This window comes from Barbus barbus (genome assembly GCF_936440315.1).
Source record: "Barbus barbus genome assembly, chromosome: 29".
Taxonomy (NCBI): Eukaryota; Metazoa; Chordata; class Actinopteri; order Cypriniformes; family Cyprinidae; genus Barbus; species Barbus barbus.
This window is the reverse complement of record NC_136757.1, coordinates 16,825,978-16,845,717: the sequence shown is the minus strand read 5'-3', so window position 1 is coordinate 16,845,717 and position 19,740 is coordinate 16,825,978. Positions and strand designations below refer to the sequence as shown.

Genomic DNA, 19,740 nt, shown 5'->3' with positions numbered 1-19,740 from the left:
ATTTTTGAAGTTTCGCACAACTTTAGTGAATATTATTAAAGTTGCGATGAAAGAGCTGTTCTCGTCCAAATTGTGATGTACATCAGGGTGTAATGGGTTGGTAGGGGATCTATCCAACCATTGTTGATTGGATTTTGAATCACTGACAGATCTAAAACATGCATTTTACAAAACTGAAAAATAAAAATAAAAAGGTTCTAAAAATGCAGTTTATTTCCTACATTGGCATTTCCAATTGAAACAGGAAGTTTGACTAAATTCATAGTAGCAGACATGCTACTGCTACTTTTACTTTTTCTGACAGAAAGATATTACGGAAAGAGAACTGTTTTGACTTTAATCTTTGAGCAGGTCATATGGGTGCATCCCTTTTTTGTGTATTAAAACGCATAGTAAAGAATCTCCAAATATGCGTGCAGTACACATCCAATAGGCACTTTGACTTTATACACATACATGCTAAAAGTTATTTTTCTTAACTACTGAAGTACAAATATATTTAAATTTTTACTTTACATTACGTTTTTTTATCTTTATTAACATAGCAGGCAGGTCGTTAGAGTATAAACTTGTAATGAGGGCGCTTTTCTTTGTTTGCCTTTGTACCTACGTTGCACACCGTAAATAAGGTTTCTTGTTTTGTTGACCTACATTTGCACGAGCGTGTGTGTTTGACTACAAGTTTGTATGTCAGTGTTGAGGATATGTGAGAGTGTGTTTGTGTGGCCCCTCCTCTCTAACAAGTCAGTTTACTGTTGAAAACCCTCGCGCTCGGACACGGAAGTGACGCCGCTCTAGAATCCCCCCGTACTTCCGATCTTCAGCGACTCCTTTAGCGAACGGATCGGATCTCTGTCCCAATATCTCTCTTCAGCCAGCGTCGAGTGGCGGCCCGACGCGGTCCGGCAGGTGAGTAAAGTCAGTATGTTGGGTACGACGGGGGCTTTAAACGATCAGAGCAGTGGCTTTGGCGAGCGAACCAAAACGGCCTTGTTTACATACAAATCCCCGAGCTGGAGTGCGCGCTGTCGGATGATTGCAAATAAAGCCCTTAAAGCGACATCAAACCACCCGTGCATGCACTTAAACAAGTTTAATTGGACTATGTGCACTTTAAACTGCGGGACATGCGTAGTGAAACAATAGATATTCCGAGGGATAAAGAGGGATCTGCGCATCGATCGCGCTGCTGTATATATGTGCTGATCTAGAGAGGAGCAACAGCTGGTGCGGCCTGATTCATACGGAGTAAACAAAGCAGAGCCAGCACTGTCAGTACCGTGAGATTGCAGTCTGTGCTCAACCCCTACGCACTTAAACCATGATCGGTAACCCAGCTGAGCGTGATATTATGCTTGGCACCAGCGTCGCCCTCTATTTATAGCCCTGGCTGGAATGCTAGGGATAGACAGTGCGCGAACGCGTTGGACCTTCAGATCGTCCTATTACTGTGGGGTCCGAACCGGACGGGACGGTTGGTCACGTTAAATTTAACGTGCACTGATTGTTTATTCGATTGAATCGGTGACTATGACATCATCAGGAGCTCTGATCTGTGTGATCATCAGGCGCGCGGTCACGCGGCCTCCCCTGCTCCTGCTGTCCGGTTGGACTGTCATTACACCGTGTAATCCGTTAAAACGAAACGCTAAGCCGCTCTGCATGTGAGGTTATGATTGTCTTACACTCAAAGAGATGCTTGGCCGCTGGTAATATTGAGACAAACATCTACAAGTACAACCTTCAGAGAAATTCCAAGGTGTGTTGATCTGTAAATACTGGACTGGAGCAGCTCCTTGACCAGTGGGTCAAGCTCAGTGAGTGTCATTGAAGTTAAGTACACCAGCAAGGCCGTATGTTCTGTCTGGAAATAAACTACCAATAAAAAGTTTGAACACAGCTACCCACTCATTATTATAGAGTGCAACAGACCTGAAGTAATTTCCCATTCAGTTTCTCTACAAGATAATTAATTTTGAACAATTTATAAATCTTTAAAGACAGCCCTACAGTGAGCCGTGATTTAAAGATTTTTTCTGTAAATAATCATATTTAACAATAGAATTCCCGGTGGAAAATGACATTACCTAGATTGCAGAATCTCCACAAATCAGAGACTCCCCACAAGCTCCAAAAGAACATTTACCTATTAATACAAAATATATTTCCTATATATATAAAACTATTGATTTAAAAATGATTATTTATGCATATCTTTTTCTTTTATTTGAGTGTTTTGCAATGCTTCATGGAAAAGTTCTTTACCTCATTAAAGCCATTAGGTACACAGTCTTGTATCTTTGTCTTTCTGTTCCATTTTTACTTTACTTACTTTACTTTTGTCATTTAGCAGACGCTTTTGTCCAAAGCGACTTACAAATAAGAAAAAGTAACTAAAACTAAAAAGTTACAACTCTATAAATACTATCTACCCACATATTTAAGAAAATAAAGAAATTAAATAAAATTAACACATGCATATAACAACAACATTTCAATAATAAACATATCATTGAAAAAATTAAATAAAAAGCTACTACTATCCCTTGCCGGTGTCCCGGCAAGTATGTATTTTTTACATACTTTTTTTTTTTTTTTTGTGTCCAACAAGTTTGCAGTGCAGTTGTTTACCTTGTAGCTGGTTGGTTTGATTAATTGCTTATATCTATGGAAGCCCGTTTCTACCACTGAATAAAAAATAAAAAAAGGTAATTGCGACTTTTTCACAATTACATTTTCTTTTCTCTCGCAATTGTGAGTTTACATCTCGCAATTCTGACTTTTTTTCAGAATTGTGAGATAAAAACTCAGTTGCAAGTTATAAAGTCAGAATTGTGGGGTATAAACTCACAATTGCGAGAAATGAAGTCAGAATTGAATGAATGAATTGAAAGAATAAATGTCAGAATTGCTAGATACAAAAAGTCTGTTTATATCTCGCAATTCTGACTTTATTTCTCGCAATTGTGAGTTTGTATCTAGCAAGTCTGACTTTTTTTTTTTCTCAGAATTGTGAGATATGAACTCGCAATTGACCTATCGGTAAGCCCCTCCCCTCAAACGCAGACTAGCCAATGGCAGTTAAGTATCAGTTGCACGGGGATATCTTTAGGTTTCAGCGCCATAGAGAAACATTGGAAGATCCGAAGCTCGCATCGGTTTTATGGGGTTTATGCTTTAAAAAATGGAAAAACGATGTGCCTGGGGTACTTGAAACACTGATTCCTGGTATCCTTAGAGGATAGGCAATATAATTTCAGGGCTCGACATTAACGCTTGTCCGGGACAAGTGAATGAGAAATTTACTTGCCCAATCAGACAAATAACTCGAAAATGTAATGCCAAAAACAATAATTTATTTTGCCTTTATTTGTGATATAGCCTCGCCTCGTTTGCGATAATATTGTAATTGTCGTTTTAACGATGTGCGATTTGACGTCGAGTATATTGAGTATATTGCAAGAATCAAACAACACACCTAAGGAATGCACGCATAAATTACGTAAAGAGTAACGTAGTTTAGACTAGCGCACGTGCGAGTGCGTTCTTTCACGTCATGATTCAGTTTTAAAATGCGTGAAGAATGATCAGAAAATTCAAGATATGGGGGCGGAAACAATATCACACGAAGATCAAGCGCCGTTTTTTTTTTTTTTTTTTTCAAATCAGCATGATTACAATTTTGATTTTATAACCGTTCAATAAACAAGAAGTTAATATTAAGAGACTTACGTTTTAGACACCATATTTCTTGTTTTTGTTCTATTTTGCCAACAGAAATAATTCCAAACACAGCCACAGGGTTGTTTTGTGTCTCTGAGCAACATGTTTCGTTCCTGAATGAATCAATCATTTAAATGATTCGGTTCAGTCACAATGACTCTCTTATTAACAAAGACTTGATGCCACCTCCTGGCAGTTTTAATTTCACATTTACAGTATTTTTGTTATTTTTAACATAATTTCAAATATCAGTATTTAATGTTTTATATATACTGCAGGTTAAAGTTTTCTTCAGAGCTCCATTAAACAGTGGGTAAATATATTTATTCCACTTCAGATGCAGCTTCTGTGTTTCCTCTGCATTGCAAAGATGAATTTTGTTGATACTGATTTCATTTGTTTGGTAACAGCCCAAATATCTTATAATAATTGACTGATTAAATTTAACTCTAATTAAAACATTTAAAATTTAAGTTTGAAAATGATGAAAATTAATATATAATTAAATACTAGCATTTTGTTAAGTTTACAATAAAATAATTTTATTTGTATTTAATACTCCCTTTTTAATTTAAAATATAATAGTATTATTAGGGGTGTACATCGGATGGTTTGCCACGATACGATATCGATTCTCATACCCAGCGGTACGATATTTGCAGATACCTCCAAAAATTCTACGATAAGATTCGATACAGGAGTATATCGATCGATATATCGATATTATATACCCATTTAAATGCAATTTAATGATATGATAGACCTAGCCTATTTAAATGCTATTTAAACTCACAAATGCAACCAAAATATATCAAGTGAACATTTATCTGAAATTTTCACATCCTGTACCTCAATTGGGACATTCACAACAAAAAAAATAGGCCTACACATTTTTTTTTTTTTTTTATAATTAAGAAAATAAACAATTGGAAAAACAATTCTGGCTGCTACTATGGGCTCAATGCTAAAAATCGTTTCTACAGATAACCAAATTACAAGCAATAGCAGAAAATAAATACAATAGACCAGTGCTTCTCAAAGTCCGGACTCCGGTCCGGATCCGGACCCGGAGAGAATTCAATCCGGACCCGCTTCTATTTCATATTTCAAGAACACTAATTATATTTCCTACTTTGATAAACGCCCGTTAAACTTGTAAATCATTTGTTTATTTATTCTTATTTTTTTATGTCTTTTTGGAGAAGGTCCGAAATTGCAGGCGATATTGAAACTTTTCCTTCATGACATTTGTTGTCATCACGACATCCAGTGAGCGTATGACGTTTGACGTAATCGGGCGACATTTCACCGCTAATATTTGTATTTTTTTGTTTTGTTTTGTTATCACTTATATTATGGCAATTTGTCTTATAGCAGTGCCCAGTGTCTACATTTATTTGTGGCGGCTTGTCACAATATCAAAACTGACCGCTACAAATAGATTTTCCAAAAGGCTTATACTTCGTTGAATAAAATGCTGCGCGGGTGTTTTTATATGAATGTATCTTTTAAAAGAACCGTCCGTTTTCTTCAGAAAAGCTTTGATGTCAATTTTCATTTGGTCTTTCCTGTAATGGCTGATAAAGTAGCGCTTATTTGATTACAGTCGTTACCGGGGAAACAGCTATATATCACGCTCCAACAGCGCCTCCTGCTGGCAGAGAATCGACTTGCATTTGCTAGTCTGCGGGAAACACTGGTGTCTGTCAGCAAACATAAACAAAAAAGCATGCTTCGGAACTGTTTTGAGAAGGTGCTTAAGTTTTGAGCCATGTATTATTACTATGAATTAGGCTACTACTACTACTATTACTATCTTGTGCCCTGCAATAACCATTTACGCAAACTCTCTTTTGATATAAAGGGAAAAAAAGAGAAAATCGGCCCAAAGAAATCAGCATCATATATCGGCCATAGGCTGCCCTGATTTCTAAATATCGGCATTGGCCAGAGAAAAAATATTATAGGTCGACTTCTACTGCTGACACTTAAATTAATTGTTTTGCCACTTTTGCACTTGTTATTAAAGTATTTTGAATGCAAAGGGAACCTTTTTTTTTTTTTTTTTTTAATTAGTGTTTATTTGTTATATGTTATGTATGTTTATTAAAAACACGTTTTGTAATAACCAATTGTTCCGGACCTTTGACACTGATGAAAATTCAGATTTGGACCTTTGAATGTAGACTTTGAGAACCCCTGCAATAGACCAAAGACACAAGTTCAATAAACAGTGCTTTTCAGGTTTTTCAGCTCAGTCTAAAAGAAATCGGTGTAGTTTGCTTTCACTTTAAGAATGAAAGCACAGATTTAATACACATGCGTTTTCTTTCTCAACTGTTTACGTTAAGACGTACGTTAAGGGCAGTCCTTGTATCGAGTCCTGATACGTGAGTTTGAACGAGAATGTACGCATTGGTGGTAATGCATAGACGGACATTATGTGAAAATGTGGACAGTGCCAAAATAAAGGTGCCTATTTATACTACAGATATCGACAAAAAAAAAAAAAATTCTCTCCAGGCAACTAACTTTCATACTCGGACAAATAAATGACAACCACATGAGAAATGGGAGTCAAGCCCTGAATTTATTACATTTCCTGAATCCAAACAAAACGGAGCTAAATGTCCTTAAGCATTCAACCCCAATACAAATGAAGACAAAAACGTTCATTTTCTGGTTGTCATACACTCATTAAGTTACAATTTTCATCTGCTCAAGCAGGACGTTAATGTTATCTTGTGCTTTAGCAAGGTATCTCTGGCTAAAACTAGCTAATGTTAAAGTTAGTGAGTCCATGCTGATGTACAAACCTAAATGCACAAACCTTGCGTGGGTCAAAAACGCATAAACAAAGGTCTACATTTCAGTGCCTCTCCATATTAAACTGGATAAATGTACATTAATTTAATCGCACCCTGCGATACATGAACAGTGTTGATCCTGCATGCGATCGTGATGTCCGACCTTAATATGAGACTTCTCCCGCTTGCATTGAGATCTGTTAGCCCTCGCTTCGAGTTACCCACCGTATTTATTTTTAAATATTTTATAAATCCCTCCATGGAATATTGAATTCCCATTTGGTGGCCTTCTGTGTCCAAAATTGTGCAAAATCATCGCGGGACAAGGTTTTCACCCTGCAGCTGTCATTGTAAGACATACAAACAAACGGAGTTGCTCACTGAGGGAGCAACAGTAACTAAGGGGGGCGGGGCTTACCGTTAGGTCAGTTGAAAGTTTGTATCATGTAATTCTGAGAAAAAAATTCAGAATTGCGACTTTGTATTAGTCAATTCTGAGAAAAAAAGTCATGCATCGCAATTGTGAGAGAGTCAGAATTACGAGAGAAAAAGTTGCAATTACCTTTTTAAAAAAAACACAATTTTTTTTTAGTGGTGGAATCGGGCTTCCACACATCTCTTTAACAAAGTCTTTTTAAAGGGGTCCTATTATGCTCTTTTACAAAGTCTTGATTTTGTTTTGGTGGGTGTACTAGAACATGCTTGGTGGTTCAAAAATCGCATTATTTTTCACATAATTTACATTATTACAATACCTTTCTCCCCAGCCTGGCACAAACAGCTCGATTAGTTCCGGGTTTGATGAAGGCCCGCCTTCCGAAAAACGGAATGTGTTGTGATTGGCGAACATAGACGGCGTTTCAGTATTGCCCCGCCCCTTGCCAAAGCAGCAAGCCACGTCAATTCACACATTATATCTGTCAGTTCAGACACAGAGAATATTGAACTAGAGGATCGCGCATAACCTTTGCATGCACGGATATTGCAAGACATACTAAAGTGGTAACGTACCTGTTGTTGTTTTTTGGGGGGGGGCTAAATCATGTTTTAGATAGGATGTCAACAGCAGCTTAAAAATAACTGCATTTACTATGTACAGATAAGTGCAATGGTAATATGTATTATGTTTATTGTTCGTTAATTCTAACATTATAACATGAATTGCAGTGAAACTGTTATACAGTTGAATATATTTATACCATAATCCCACAGATTTGCTCTATTTGTGGCACTGGCAGCATGTAAATGCCAATGAATTCTCTGCCAGCGGGAGGCGCTATTGGAGTGGTAGAGATCGAGGTTTCCCGCTCACAAACGCTGCTTTAGCAGACATTACATGGAAGATGAAATGAAGATGACATCCATAATTTTCTGAAAACAATCGGTTTCCATCAGAAATACAGTGATATAAAAACATCCGCACCAGATTTCAATTTTGAAACGTGTAACTTTAGTGCTCAACCAAGCGTTCTCCCCACCCGCCAACCATTCGAATTTCCATAGGCGGGATTTATTTTTGTGATGTCACATATACAGGAAAACAACTTTGTAGTCCAAACGAGCCGTTCGTTGTAGTTCTTAAAGTTTTTTTTTTTTTTTTTTTAAATATCTCCCTTTGGAGTAGACTTTGAGATTTGTAACTTTGTACATCTTTTTATGCTCAAACATACATACTACACACTGACTAAAATTAAAAAAGTGAAAAAGCATAATAGGACTCCTTTAAAATGCCCTGTGGGAAAAATGAATGGGGAAAAATACACAAAAAAAAGTGGTCAGGTACTGTTGCGCACTACCGCTATATTTGATTTTGATTGGTCGATCACAGGATTCAACTGATGAATATTTTAAGTAATAAGTAAACTTTTAAAATAACTCTAATCGATATTACATGTTCATGTATTGAAGTAGTTGTATAATAATGTTGTTATACCGATTATTATATTATTATCTGTTATTATTTATCATACGTATAATATAAAATCAGATAATAAATTCCAGTAATATCAGGACTTGTGTTGGAGATTGAGTTCAGTGTTCCTGGGCACTCTGCGGTCTCTTTCTTCTCACATTATGAAATAATTTAAACTCAAATCAATATTTTAAGTCAGATGGTCATCATTACAAAATAAATTGTTTCACGATGGTGAAAATCTATTTAAAAACATAAAATAAGAATTGTCACAGACACAATTTCTCTTTGTCAACATAACTAAAGGGTGGTGATGGCGCAGTGGATAAGACACATGCCTTTGGTGTAAGAGACCCGGGTTCGAATCCACTGTGAGACACCAATGTGTCCCTGAGCAAGACACTTAACCCCTAGTTGCTCCAGAGGCGTGCGACCTCTGACATGTATAGCAATTGTAATGAATAAATGTAAATGTAACTAATTTTGAGCATAAGCTTTTACATTAAATATCTTTTAAAATATGCAGTCTGACCATGTGTATGTGTGTTTCTTCTCTCTTTCAGTATTTTTTCTGTCTGAGCTCATCCCTTGCTCCGATTCCTCATGAGTGACGGGGAGTGTGATTTCTTCTGCTTTTTTCGGTGCTGCTAAAAGCCACAGAGCCCCCTGGGATTCTCGGTCCAGTTGGGGGAGAGGAGCAGATCAATAGCTGCTGATTAGTGGAGAGCAGCTGTCAGTCAGGGAAAGGTGGGGCCCAGTGGGCTATGTCTGTGGATATGAGTAGCCAAGCCTCAGACAGTAATGAGGAATTTGAAGATGATGAAGACGTCGGAGAGGGCGACATCCCTGATTATTATGATGGACTTGATGATGACGTGGCGGTAGAAGAACCGTTTGACCCGGAAGAATACCAGTTCAATTGCTTGACGTACAGGGAGAGCCAGAGGGTACTAACTGAGGAAGTCAACAATGTAGCCAGTGCCCTAAAGGTGAGGGACGGACCAAATGAGTGACAATACTTTGCAGATTTATTGTTGGCTGACATTTATTGTTAGTTGTGTATTTATGTATCTTTCCAAACTATAAATTGTTCTTGGAGTTTATTCTGTCAATACAGAGATATTTTTTTCCCTTCAGGTATCACCAGCTGTAGCCAGACTGGTCCTTGTACATTTTCACTGGCAAGTGTCGCAAATACTCGAAAGGTAATTAAATACAGCGACGCATGCACACACAAAATATGTACACTTTTATGGGAAGTTAACGTGAAAAGTGAAATAGTTACAGATGTATGATATACTTCATCTAAAATTATTTAAACAAATGTTTTTGTAATTCTTGTGTAATAATTACACTAAATCTGAAAGACTACTGTTCAAAAGTTTGTGGTCAGTAAGAGTTTTTTTTAAAGAAATAATACTTTCATTCAGCAAAGTGACGGCAAAGACTTTTACATGGTTGCAAAAGATTGGTTTCAAATAAATTCTATTCTTTTCAATTTTCTATATATAAAGAATACTTAAAGTAAAAAGTAAAAAACAAAAAGGTTTTAATCTCAAATCAGCATATTAGAATGATCTCTGAAGGATCACGTGACACTGAAGACTGAAAATTCAGCTTTGCTATCACAGGAATAAATCCTCTTAAAATATATTAAAAGAAAACGGTTATTTTAATGTTGTATTTAAATGTTATTGTAATATTTCACAATATTACTGTTTTTACTGTATTTTGATCAAATAGATGCAGCCGTTATGAGCATAAGAGATTTCTTTCAAAAACAATAAAATATTTAACGGACTCCAAACTTTTGAACATTAGTGTGCATGAGCTGCAAAACTTTAAAAGAATTGAAAAAAAAAAAAAAAAACACAACTAAACACAACACCTAATATATTCATTACATTTAGGGCTGGGTGATAATTCAATAACAATAATTATCGCAATATAATTTTCCGTAATTAAACGATATGAATAGTTCGATAAATGTTCAATATAATGTTTATGCGCCAAAAGCGGAACGAAACGGTGCGACTCATTCGAATCACAACCCACGGACCATTTATCCGCTCGGATCACAGTTCAAACTGGCGCGTGCTCACTAGAGCAGGTGTTTACTCGGTCACGCGAACACTAAACAGCGCTGTGAGATCCAGTGTGAAGCGCTTGAATTCAGCGATAAACACAAATGGCTCCGTGATTTAAACTAGTTTAGGTCAGAATAAATTTAACCATATAAAACTGAGGTTGGTACAATTTTTACAGATGTTACTGATTTTAAAAATGAGCAAAAATTTACTTCTGCATCCTAACTCGAGCTACTATCAAATGTGCATTTCTAAGAGACAAAAAAAGTGATTTATTATTATTATTGATATTATCAGGCAACCCAAACCTGTTTCTTGATTTGAAACGATATACGATAGAACATGCAGAAACTAAGAAATACATTTTTCTATTTAGATGTTTATTTTGTGAAGGAAAATTAGCAAATGGAGCACAATTCTGGCTTTAAACTTGAAAGAAATAAAGATTTAACATTTATCGTTATAATTAGTGATATCGACTGATATGAAAAAAAATATTGTGATCATGTTTTTGGCCATATTGCCCAGCCATAATTACATTCATATAATGTTTAACCTAAAATCCTGATGTTACTTCTGTCTTAATCTGTTCGTATTTTTCTGTATTTGAAGGTATAAGTCCAATTCCTCTCAGTTGCTATGTGAAGCCCATGCTCAGCCCACAAGCACCAGCAGATCTCTCACTGTGAGTTCCTGTAATGTTTTGTTAACTGTCACGGGCCCACCGGTGGGCCCACTTGCCATTACATGATTTAAACAGTAATATCTTAGTCTGAACCAAAAGCAATCTTGACAAACTATATATCGTTTGAAAGCTTAAAGACTCTAGTTTTCATATTTGGTGACTGATTTTTTAAAATATTTTACAGGGCAACTGTAATTTGTTAATTTGTAAGAAGAGTACTCATCAGTCAAAGAGAGAGTTCTGACCTTTACTTTGAAATAGTGATACATATATAAAATCATGAAAAATCTCCATTCGTGTTCATGTCAAGTGTTCAAAAGATAAAATTAATTATATTTTTTGAGAAAAGGTCTAAAAGTGTCTCGAATATAAAGAAAAAACAATAGGTTCTCAATTTTTGATGCAGCGTGAACTATATCGTACGTCCAGGGTTCTTGTTGCATGTCTTTTGTGTGTTTTTTAGAGGATGAATTGAAATCAAATACTGCCATACCACCCTTAATACTTCTGAATGTGATGTCTACGTCATAAATATTGAGAAAAGAATGGAAAAAACATGTTTCGGATCACTCAAACCATATATGGAAATAGAGCCGCCCTTATATGGTTACTAATGGGGTTTGATGGTCATCTAGTGGAAAAGCTTGGTACTACGCCCAAACTAAATTTCACTGAAAGCTCATTTTTTGAGATATCAACCTCAAATTTGGAACAGAACTTTTTCAGATTTTTGGTTTTGATTTTCTAGCAGTTTTAGAGTAAAACATGTTATGTAAAATATATATTTTACATAAAATGTAAATATTAAAATTTTCACATTTTATATTTTCATAAACTTAAACTTCCATAACTTTTTTGTAATATAATTTTTAGAACTTTATTCACCTCTACAATAATCTGCTAAGTGTCTTCTTTAAAAAGAGACCAACCTTAAGTATCTGCTCCAAACCATTCAAAATGTATAACAATTTAAGTTGGAAATGTCATTTTCAGGCCTATACACAAAAAGTGGAACCGACAGTTAACAGGTTAATGTAGTCTTTTACATAGCTATTTGAAGTAAATATGTGTATATTGTGGCGGGAGGAGCAAACGACAGACACAGTGGGCGTGGCGTCAGGCCTCGGAAAGGTTTTTATTAAACAAAAATATTAAAATAAAGTGTCCAAAGGGGGAAAAGTGTCCAAAATAAACAGGGGATCTGGTGTCCTCGTCGTGCTGCGGGGCTTGTGAAGTAGGGCAGTGTTCAGGAGGGAAGGGTCCAGGGAAGAGGCGGAGTCCGGTGGCCGCACGCGCTCCCCTCTCGGGTCCGGAAGCGAGTGGCGGCGGCTTCCTTCAGCGGCGATGTCCTTCTCCTAAGCCCCCGGAGCTTCTGGGGGACTCGACAGCCTGCCGTCCTGGCCCGTCGGCCGTCTAACGGTGCGGCAGTCTTCCTACTCGACGCTCCCTTCCTGGACCCACGAGGACACCAGCGTGCATGCACGGGGAAGAGACCGGTCTCCCGAGGAGAGGCGCGCTCTGCATTTAAACGGCGGCGGTGATGAGGCTCTATTCACATCAGGTGCGCCTCATCACACGCCACCAGCCCTGGCTGTTTCAGCGCCCCTCCTCTCTCACACACCCACTCCCGTCGGGAGCCTGGTGAAGGGCGGCGAATACGGGACGGGTGGTGATGACAATAAGGGGGGAGGCAGCCGACTCGTCACATTATGTATATTTTTTTTTTTTTTTTTCATTCAAACCCCCTTAAACCTGAATTCTCAGCTTTAAAATGCAATGTTGAGGCAATTAAAAATGTGCCCATCATGAAATCTCTTCTTTGACAAATTGCAGATGGCACTGAGTATGGTATGTTATACATGCAGTGTACAGTCAATAAAGGGGTTATTTTATGATAATGACAAGCTGACTGTACTTTATTCTTACACAGCTATTTGCCACATCAATGATGTACATGAAGTGATTTGAAAGGCAAGAAACCAGCACAGCTGTGAAAAAAAAAAAAAAAAAAAAATGGTTGCCTGTGACAACCGTGAATTATTCTCTTAACGATCATTACGGCACTTCCTTCTCATGACATGCGTGTGTGGATGTCTTCAGGCCGGGACGTCGCAGCAGTGTGGGGTGTGCCTGCAGCTGGTCCGGAGAGACGCTCTCCTCTCTCTACCCTGTCAGCACTCCTTCTGCAAGGCATGCTGGGAGCAGCACTGCACTGTACTTGTCAAAGATGGCGTGGGAGTAGGTGAGTGTGTACACACACACACACACACACATTCAGCGCATAAAGACTGTGTGCAGTACAGTATGAATTGTTGAACAGAGTGAGCTTGTTATCTGATCTCCTCTGTGGATTGTGTTTGTCTATAGAGATCTCCTGCATGGCACAGGACTGCTCTCTTCGCATGCCAGATGATTTTGTTCTTCCTATGCTGCCCAGCGAGGAACTGAAAGACAAATACAGACGCTACCTCTTCAGGGACTATGTAGAGGTGTGTGTCCATCTAGGGATGCACAATATGTCTTTTACCATAAAAGTTACCTGCCAATATTACAGCTATTAGTGCTCATTTCACCTTTTATTATATTTAGATGAATTTGTTGATGACTAACACTTTTTAAAAACATTGTTTTATTATACATTAGATTACAGAATTATTACGCACTCTGGTTCAGTTGTTTGGAGCTAAAGAAATTTTTTAAATTAAATTCAATTATTCAAATAGTGACAGTTGTTACATAATACATCTACTTTAAATGAATGCTTTTCTGAACTTTCTATTTGTCAAAAATATGAAACTTCATTATTGAAAACAAATCACTGTTCATTATTGAGCATAAATCAGCTTATTAAAATGATTTCTGAAGGATCATGTGACACTGAAGATTGAAGTAATGGCTGCTGAAAGTTAGTTTAACTTTGGCGGTTTATTTATTTTTTGGCCCTAACATGACAATTGGTATCCGGCGGAATTCTGATATCAGTACATCTCTAGTCTTATCACCTTGTAGAACAGGCACATCTCACTAGTTGCTCTTAATCTGCTCATGTTTCTGTGTGTCTGCAGAGTCATTTCCAGCTGCAGTTGTGTCCTGGTGCCGACTGTCCGATAGTTATACAGGTGCAGAAACCTCGAGCTCGTAGAGTCCAATGCAGCCTCTGTGAAGAAGTCTTCTGGTATTACACATAATTACACTTGCACACACTACTCAATTCATGGCGTGATACTTGTGATTGCATTTGTGTGTTTGGATTGACTGTCTGTCTTCAGTTTTAAGTGCAGACAGATGTACCATGCACCCACAGACTGTGCTACCATCCGCAAATGGCTGATCAAATGTGCAGATGACTCTGAGACAGCCAACTACATCAGTGCACACACTAAAGACGTAAGGAAGCACACACCGATATATTTATGATGGTCACATTAAGTATATATCATTGGTGGTTGGTACGTTTAATTTGATAGCAAAGCTATTAATATACTTATGTTTTGATTTTGTACCCACAGTGCCCTAAGTGCAATATCTGCATTGAGAAGAATGGAGGGTGCAACCACATGGTAAGTAGTATGCACATTCTTTTTCATTATCAGCACACTTTTACGTGCACTTAATATAACACCCAGAACGTCAGATTGAGAGTATTACTTGAATAGCTTATTTGTTAACTTCAGATCGTTCTCATCAAAATAAGACTGAAAACAAATCTTCACTTTTTCAACAAGATTTACACTGCTGTTCAAAAGTTTGAGGCTAGTAAGAATTTTTTTTAAGTTTTTGAAAGATGTCTCTTATACTCAACAAAGCAGAATTTTAGTCGAACAGCATTTTATTAACAGTATATTATTGCTATTTAAAATAACTGTTTTCTATTTTAAAATGTAATTTATTCCTGTGCTAACAAAACAATTTTCAGCAGCCATTACGCCAGTCTTCAGTGTCACATAATTCTTCAGAAGTCATTCTAATATGTGATCCTGGACCACAAAACCAGTCTTAAGTCGTTGGGGTATATTTGTAGCAATAGCCAAAAATACATCGTATGGATCAAAATTATTGATTCTTTTATTCCAAAAATAATTAGGACATGTAAGTAAAGATCATGTTCCATGAAGATATTTTGTAAATTTCCAAATGTAAATATATTAAAACAGAATTTTTTTATAAGTAATATGCATAGCTAAGAAGTTCATTTGGGCAACTTTAAAGGCGATTTTATCAATATTTAGATTTTTTTTTTTGCACCCTCAGATTCCAGATTTTCAAATAGTTGTATCTCAGCCAAATATTGTCCTATCTGAACAAACCATACATCAATGGAAAGATTATTTATTCAGCTTTCAGATGATATATAAATCTCATCGAATAATTGACCCTTATGACTGGTTTTGTGGTCCAGGGTCACACATGCTGATGTGTGCTTATGAAACATTTCTGTTGAAAACAGTTAAGCTTCTTAATATTTTTGTGAAAACTGCAATCACTTTTTCAGTGTTCTTTGAATAGAAGGGTTTAAAAAAAAAATTTGTAAATATAAATCTTTTGTACCATTACAAATGTCTTTACTGTCACTTTTGATCAATTTAATGCATCCTGGCTGAATTAATTGCTGCATTAATTTCTTCTAGAAAAAAATGTTGAACAGTAATGTTTGTTTAAAAAAAAGATGATAGTAAAAAAAGATTCATGTTTTTACTGAACTTTTTTTCTCTTTCTCTTTGCAGCAATGCTCAAAGTGTAAACATGGTATGTTTTTTTTTTTTTTTTTTTTTTTTTTTTTTTTTTTACTGATGATTTTTAGTTTCTAAAAATGACATCAAATCCCTTTAAGTGGTGAAGTGGTCTTAATTGTAATGACATTGCTATGGCTGTGTGTAGATTTCTGCTGGATGTGTCTGGGAGATTGGAAGACTCATGGCAGTGAGTACTACGAGTGCAGTCGCTACAAAGAGAACCCTGACATCGTGAATCAGAGCCAGCAGGCCCAGGCCAGAGAGGCCCTCAAAAAATACCTGTTCTACTTTGAGAGGGTGAGACAAAAATTATTAATCAATAATAAATAAACCGAGTGAGCTTAGTAGTGATCCTGACAAGTAGGCTGTTCCAAAAAGTAGGCAGTAACATAGTTTACTCATTACAGAGAAGTATCAGTAAAAATGTCTAATTCTATTTGTATGGTGGTTGTCCAGTCACTGCCTATATGGTGTTCTTTTTCAGTTAGTATGCTGTCTAAATACAGCTCACTAGAAAAACTGAGCTATTATCTTTTAAACTGAGCTATTATCTCATTGTATTTATGAGTTGGCGTTAGTGGAATTGCATTGGCATGGTTCAAATCATACTTATGACCGTCATCAGTTCGTAGCAGTGAATGAAGAGTTATCATATCGATCACAAATGCAGTCTGGAGTACCACAAGGCTCAGTACTAAGACTGTGTTGCTTTTCACGCTTTACATGTTACCCTTGGGAGATATCAGGAAGCATGGTGTTGGCTTTCATTGTTTTGCTGATGATACTCAGTTCTATATTTCTTCACTGCCTGATGAAACATACCAAGTTGCAGTTTTCATGTTAATCACAGCATTGTCACTTAATTGCTTTGATACATAATCTGTACATTATGTGTGTGTCCAGTGGGAGAACCACAATAAGAGCTTGCAGCTGGAGGCACAGACATACCAGCGTATCCAGGAGAAGATTCAGGAGCGAGTCATGAATAATCTGGGCACCTGGATTGACTGGCAGTACCTGCAGAATGCTGCCAAGCTACTGGCCAAGGTACAGACTGAATCCAGCTGTACTCCACAGTAGGGCTGCATGATTTATGAAAAATTGTTTCAATTTAAAAAAAAAAAAAGGTTTCCTGAGGGTTGGTTGTTTGTAAGGCTACACAATTTAGCCCCAAAATTTGTAATTTATATATCAATATGGCTTTAAAATAAAAAGTAATACTTTAATAATAAGTCTTATTTTTTAAATTTTCAAACATTAAACCCTCAAACTTTTATTTTGGTGGAAAAATGGAAGGGAATCTTAAAGCTTCTCTTTTTTTTTTTTTTCATGTCAGCCAGTTTTTAAGCACTTCTCATAAGTTTGGGAAGATGTTTGGGAAGATGTTTTGTTCCCAAACGTACGTTAATCAACCTAAAATTAGCATGCATGTACTGTGAAACAAACTGAAAACACAAGAACTGAAACAAACTGAAAACTCAAATGGCAGTGCCATGTTTCACTCTGAAACAATCAGAGTATATATTTAATTAAATCGTAGCTTTTGAGATTTGATAATTGACATAAAACATAATGCAGTTCTGGTTATTTTGATTCATATTGCAGCTCTATTCTGCAGGCACAAATGTTCACACATAAGTTGCACACGCTTACGCTGTCTGTTTGCTCTCTCCATAGTGTCGTTACACACTGCAGTACACTTATCCTTATGCCTACTACATGGAGTCCGGACCCCGCAAAAAACTGGTAAGCTATTGCATTAAATGTGAATCTTTCATTGAAGGTCAGATATCTCTTCGAGATCAGTCTTTGGTAATGGGGAAATCCCATTTTTATTCCCTGTAGTTTGAGTATCAGCAAGCGCAGCTGGAGGCGGAGATCGAGAACTTGTCATGGAAAGTGGAGAGAGCAGACGGTTATGAGAGAGGAGAGCCGAGTGCTAATGATAGAGGGGTGAGAGATGGAACAAAAACCAGAGGAAGTTGTGAACATGAACACTGGAATTAAAAGAAAAAAAATTTCCCTCTCGCTCTCTGTAGGATCTGGAGAATCAGATGCATATTGCTGAGCAGAAGAGACGGACGCTGCTGAAGGATTTCCACGACACCTGAACATCTGTCCATCAAATCCACACAGAGTTCACTCTTCTCTCAACTGTCTTGGTCCCTTCTCTCCAAAGATACCCCTCCACTTCTTTTGTCAAAACTCTGCTCTGCATCTCATAACGTTTTTTCCATCTCCTTTGTTTTTCACATTTATAGCATCTCTTTTCAAAGCATTTTTTCCCCTTTTGTTCATTCTTTCCTTCATCTGTGCCCCTTTTTTCTTTCTAATCTTTACTCTGCTGCAGGGTTTGAGAATAGCATGATTATGTTCAAGGATTCACATACGCAAACATTGCATTCTCACGTCCCCACATCAGCTGACGTTACACATGCGCGCACACACACACACACACTCTCACTCACTCACTCACTCACTCAAAACACTCCACCGAAACGGTCTAACTCTTTTCTTCCTCCATCATTGCTCCTGCCATAGCTTTTGCCACCTTTCCTTCTCACTTTTTGCTTTCTTCTCATGTTTTTTTTTCTTCCTTGGAAATGGCTGTTGATAGTTAGATCATTAAAAAAAACAACAGAAAACTGAAAAAAAGATGAAAAACAAATGATGCTGTAATTTTCAACAGTTGTACATTAATACAGAAATAGAGTTACTGAGAGAAAGTTTTTAAACCAGAAAGAGACTCTTGTGTTTTCTTGTGCACACACTTTAAAGTAGTAGTATTTGCATTCCACTACACTCCAAATTTTGCAGTCAGTAATATTTGTAGGTTTTTGAAAAGTCTCTTATGCTCACCACGGCAGCATTTTTTGTTTAAAAATACAGTAATATTGTGAAATGTTTAAAATAACCATTTTCTGTTTTAATATATCTTAAATGTAATGTATTCCTGTGATGGCAAAGCTGAATTTTCAGCAGCTATTACTACAGTCTTCCTTGTCACGTGATCCTTCATAAATCTTTCTAATATGCTGGTTTGGTGCTCAAGATTTCTTTCAAGGTTAATTTGGATAAGGTAAGGATTATTATTTTATTAGTATTAATATTACTTTATTATTAAATCTTATAACAATTGAAAATGTTTGTGCTGCTAAATATAGTTTGGAATTTTTATTTTATTTTTTTATCAAAGTTAGAACATTTAAAAATAGAAATATTCTATAACATTAAATGTCTTACATTTTTGATCAGTTTAATGAATCCTTGCTAAATAATATAATTTTTTTTTTCAAGAGAAGTTGTTATAGTGATCCCAAAACTTTGAATGGTATAGGGTACATGTACATTTGAAGTGGCATATATTTATCTACCACCCAACCTTAAGTCACCTCTGGCACCAGAATGTTAGAGGTGCCATATATTCGTACAGCTCATATTTGCCATTTTATGTCTACACAGAATTGGAGGTATCACAAACGGAATACTTACACTGTTCTTACACCTGGATAATTATGGTTACAATAGGCAACCCACAGCCATGAAAGAAAACATTTGATCTTTATAGAAAAATAAACACAATATGCAGTAGTGTATGAACCACTTTTCCTTTTGATGTCATAAAGGATTTAGGGTTTTTTTGTCTTAAAAAATCAAACACGCAGATCAGATGCAATATCAAAGTCAATATTTCTGATCTATTATAATAGAAAAATATTAATATTAAAATACAAGGACCAAAAAAAAAGGTTAAAACTTTATACAAAATAACAGCATTTACTAACAAGCAGTG

At 36.6% G+C, this 19,740-nt stretch overlaps 1 protein-coding gene across 1 annotated transcript; it reads left to right on the top strand.

Moving 5' to 3' along the window:
* Positions 1–746: 746 nt before the first annotated feature.
* LOC306849001 (E3 ubiquitin-protein ligase ARIH2-like) lies at positions 747–18,985 on the top strand. Its single transcript, XM_079383816.1, has 15 exons — positions 747–909; positions 9,006–9,431; positions 9,580–9,647; positions 11,142–11,214; positions 13,315–13,456; positions 13,582–13,703; positions 14,280–14,389; positions 14,484–14,601; positions 14,724–14,774; positions 15,939–15,960; positions 16,093–16,244; positions 16,851–16,994; positions 17,625–17,693; positions 17,793–17,900; positions 17,987–18,985. Exons 2-15 carry the CDS (start codon positions 9,207–9,209, stop codon positions 18,056–18,058), a joined length of 1,476 nt encoding a protein of 491 aa, XP_079239942.1. The 5' UTR covers positions 747–909; positions 9,006–9,206; the 3' UTR covers positions 18,059–18,985.
* Positions 18,986–19,740: the final 755 nt, after the last annotated feature.

Bases quoted from the DNA above. Each gene is read 5' to 3' on its own strand.
- LOC306849001 (XM_079383816.1), top strand. From the start codon at position 9,207: ATGTCTGTGGATATGAGTAGCCAAGCCTCAGACAGTAATGAGGAATTT. The intron at 9,432-9,579 runs GTGAGGGACGGA...TTTTCCCTTCAG, and splicing joins ATGTAGCCAGTGCCCTAAAG to GTATCACCAGCTGTAGCCAG. The intron at 16,995-17,624 runs GTACAGACTGAA...CTCTCTCCATAG, and splicing joins CTGCCAAGCTACTGGCCAAG to TGTCGTTACACACTGCAGTA.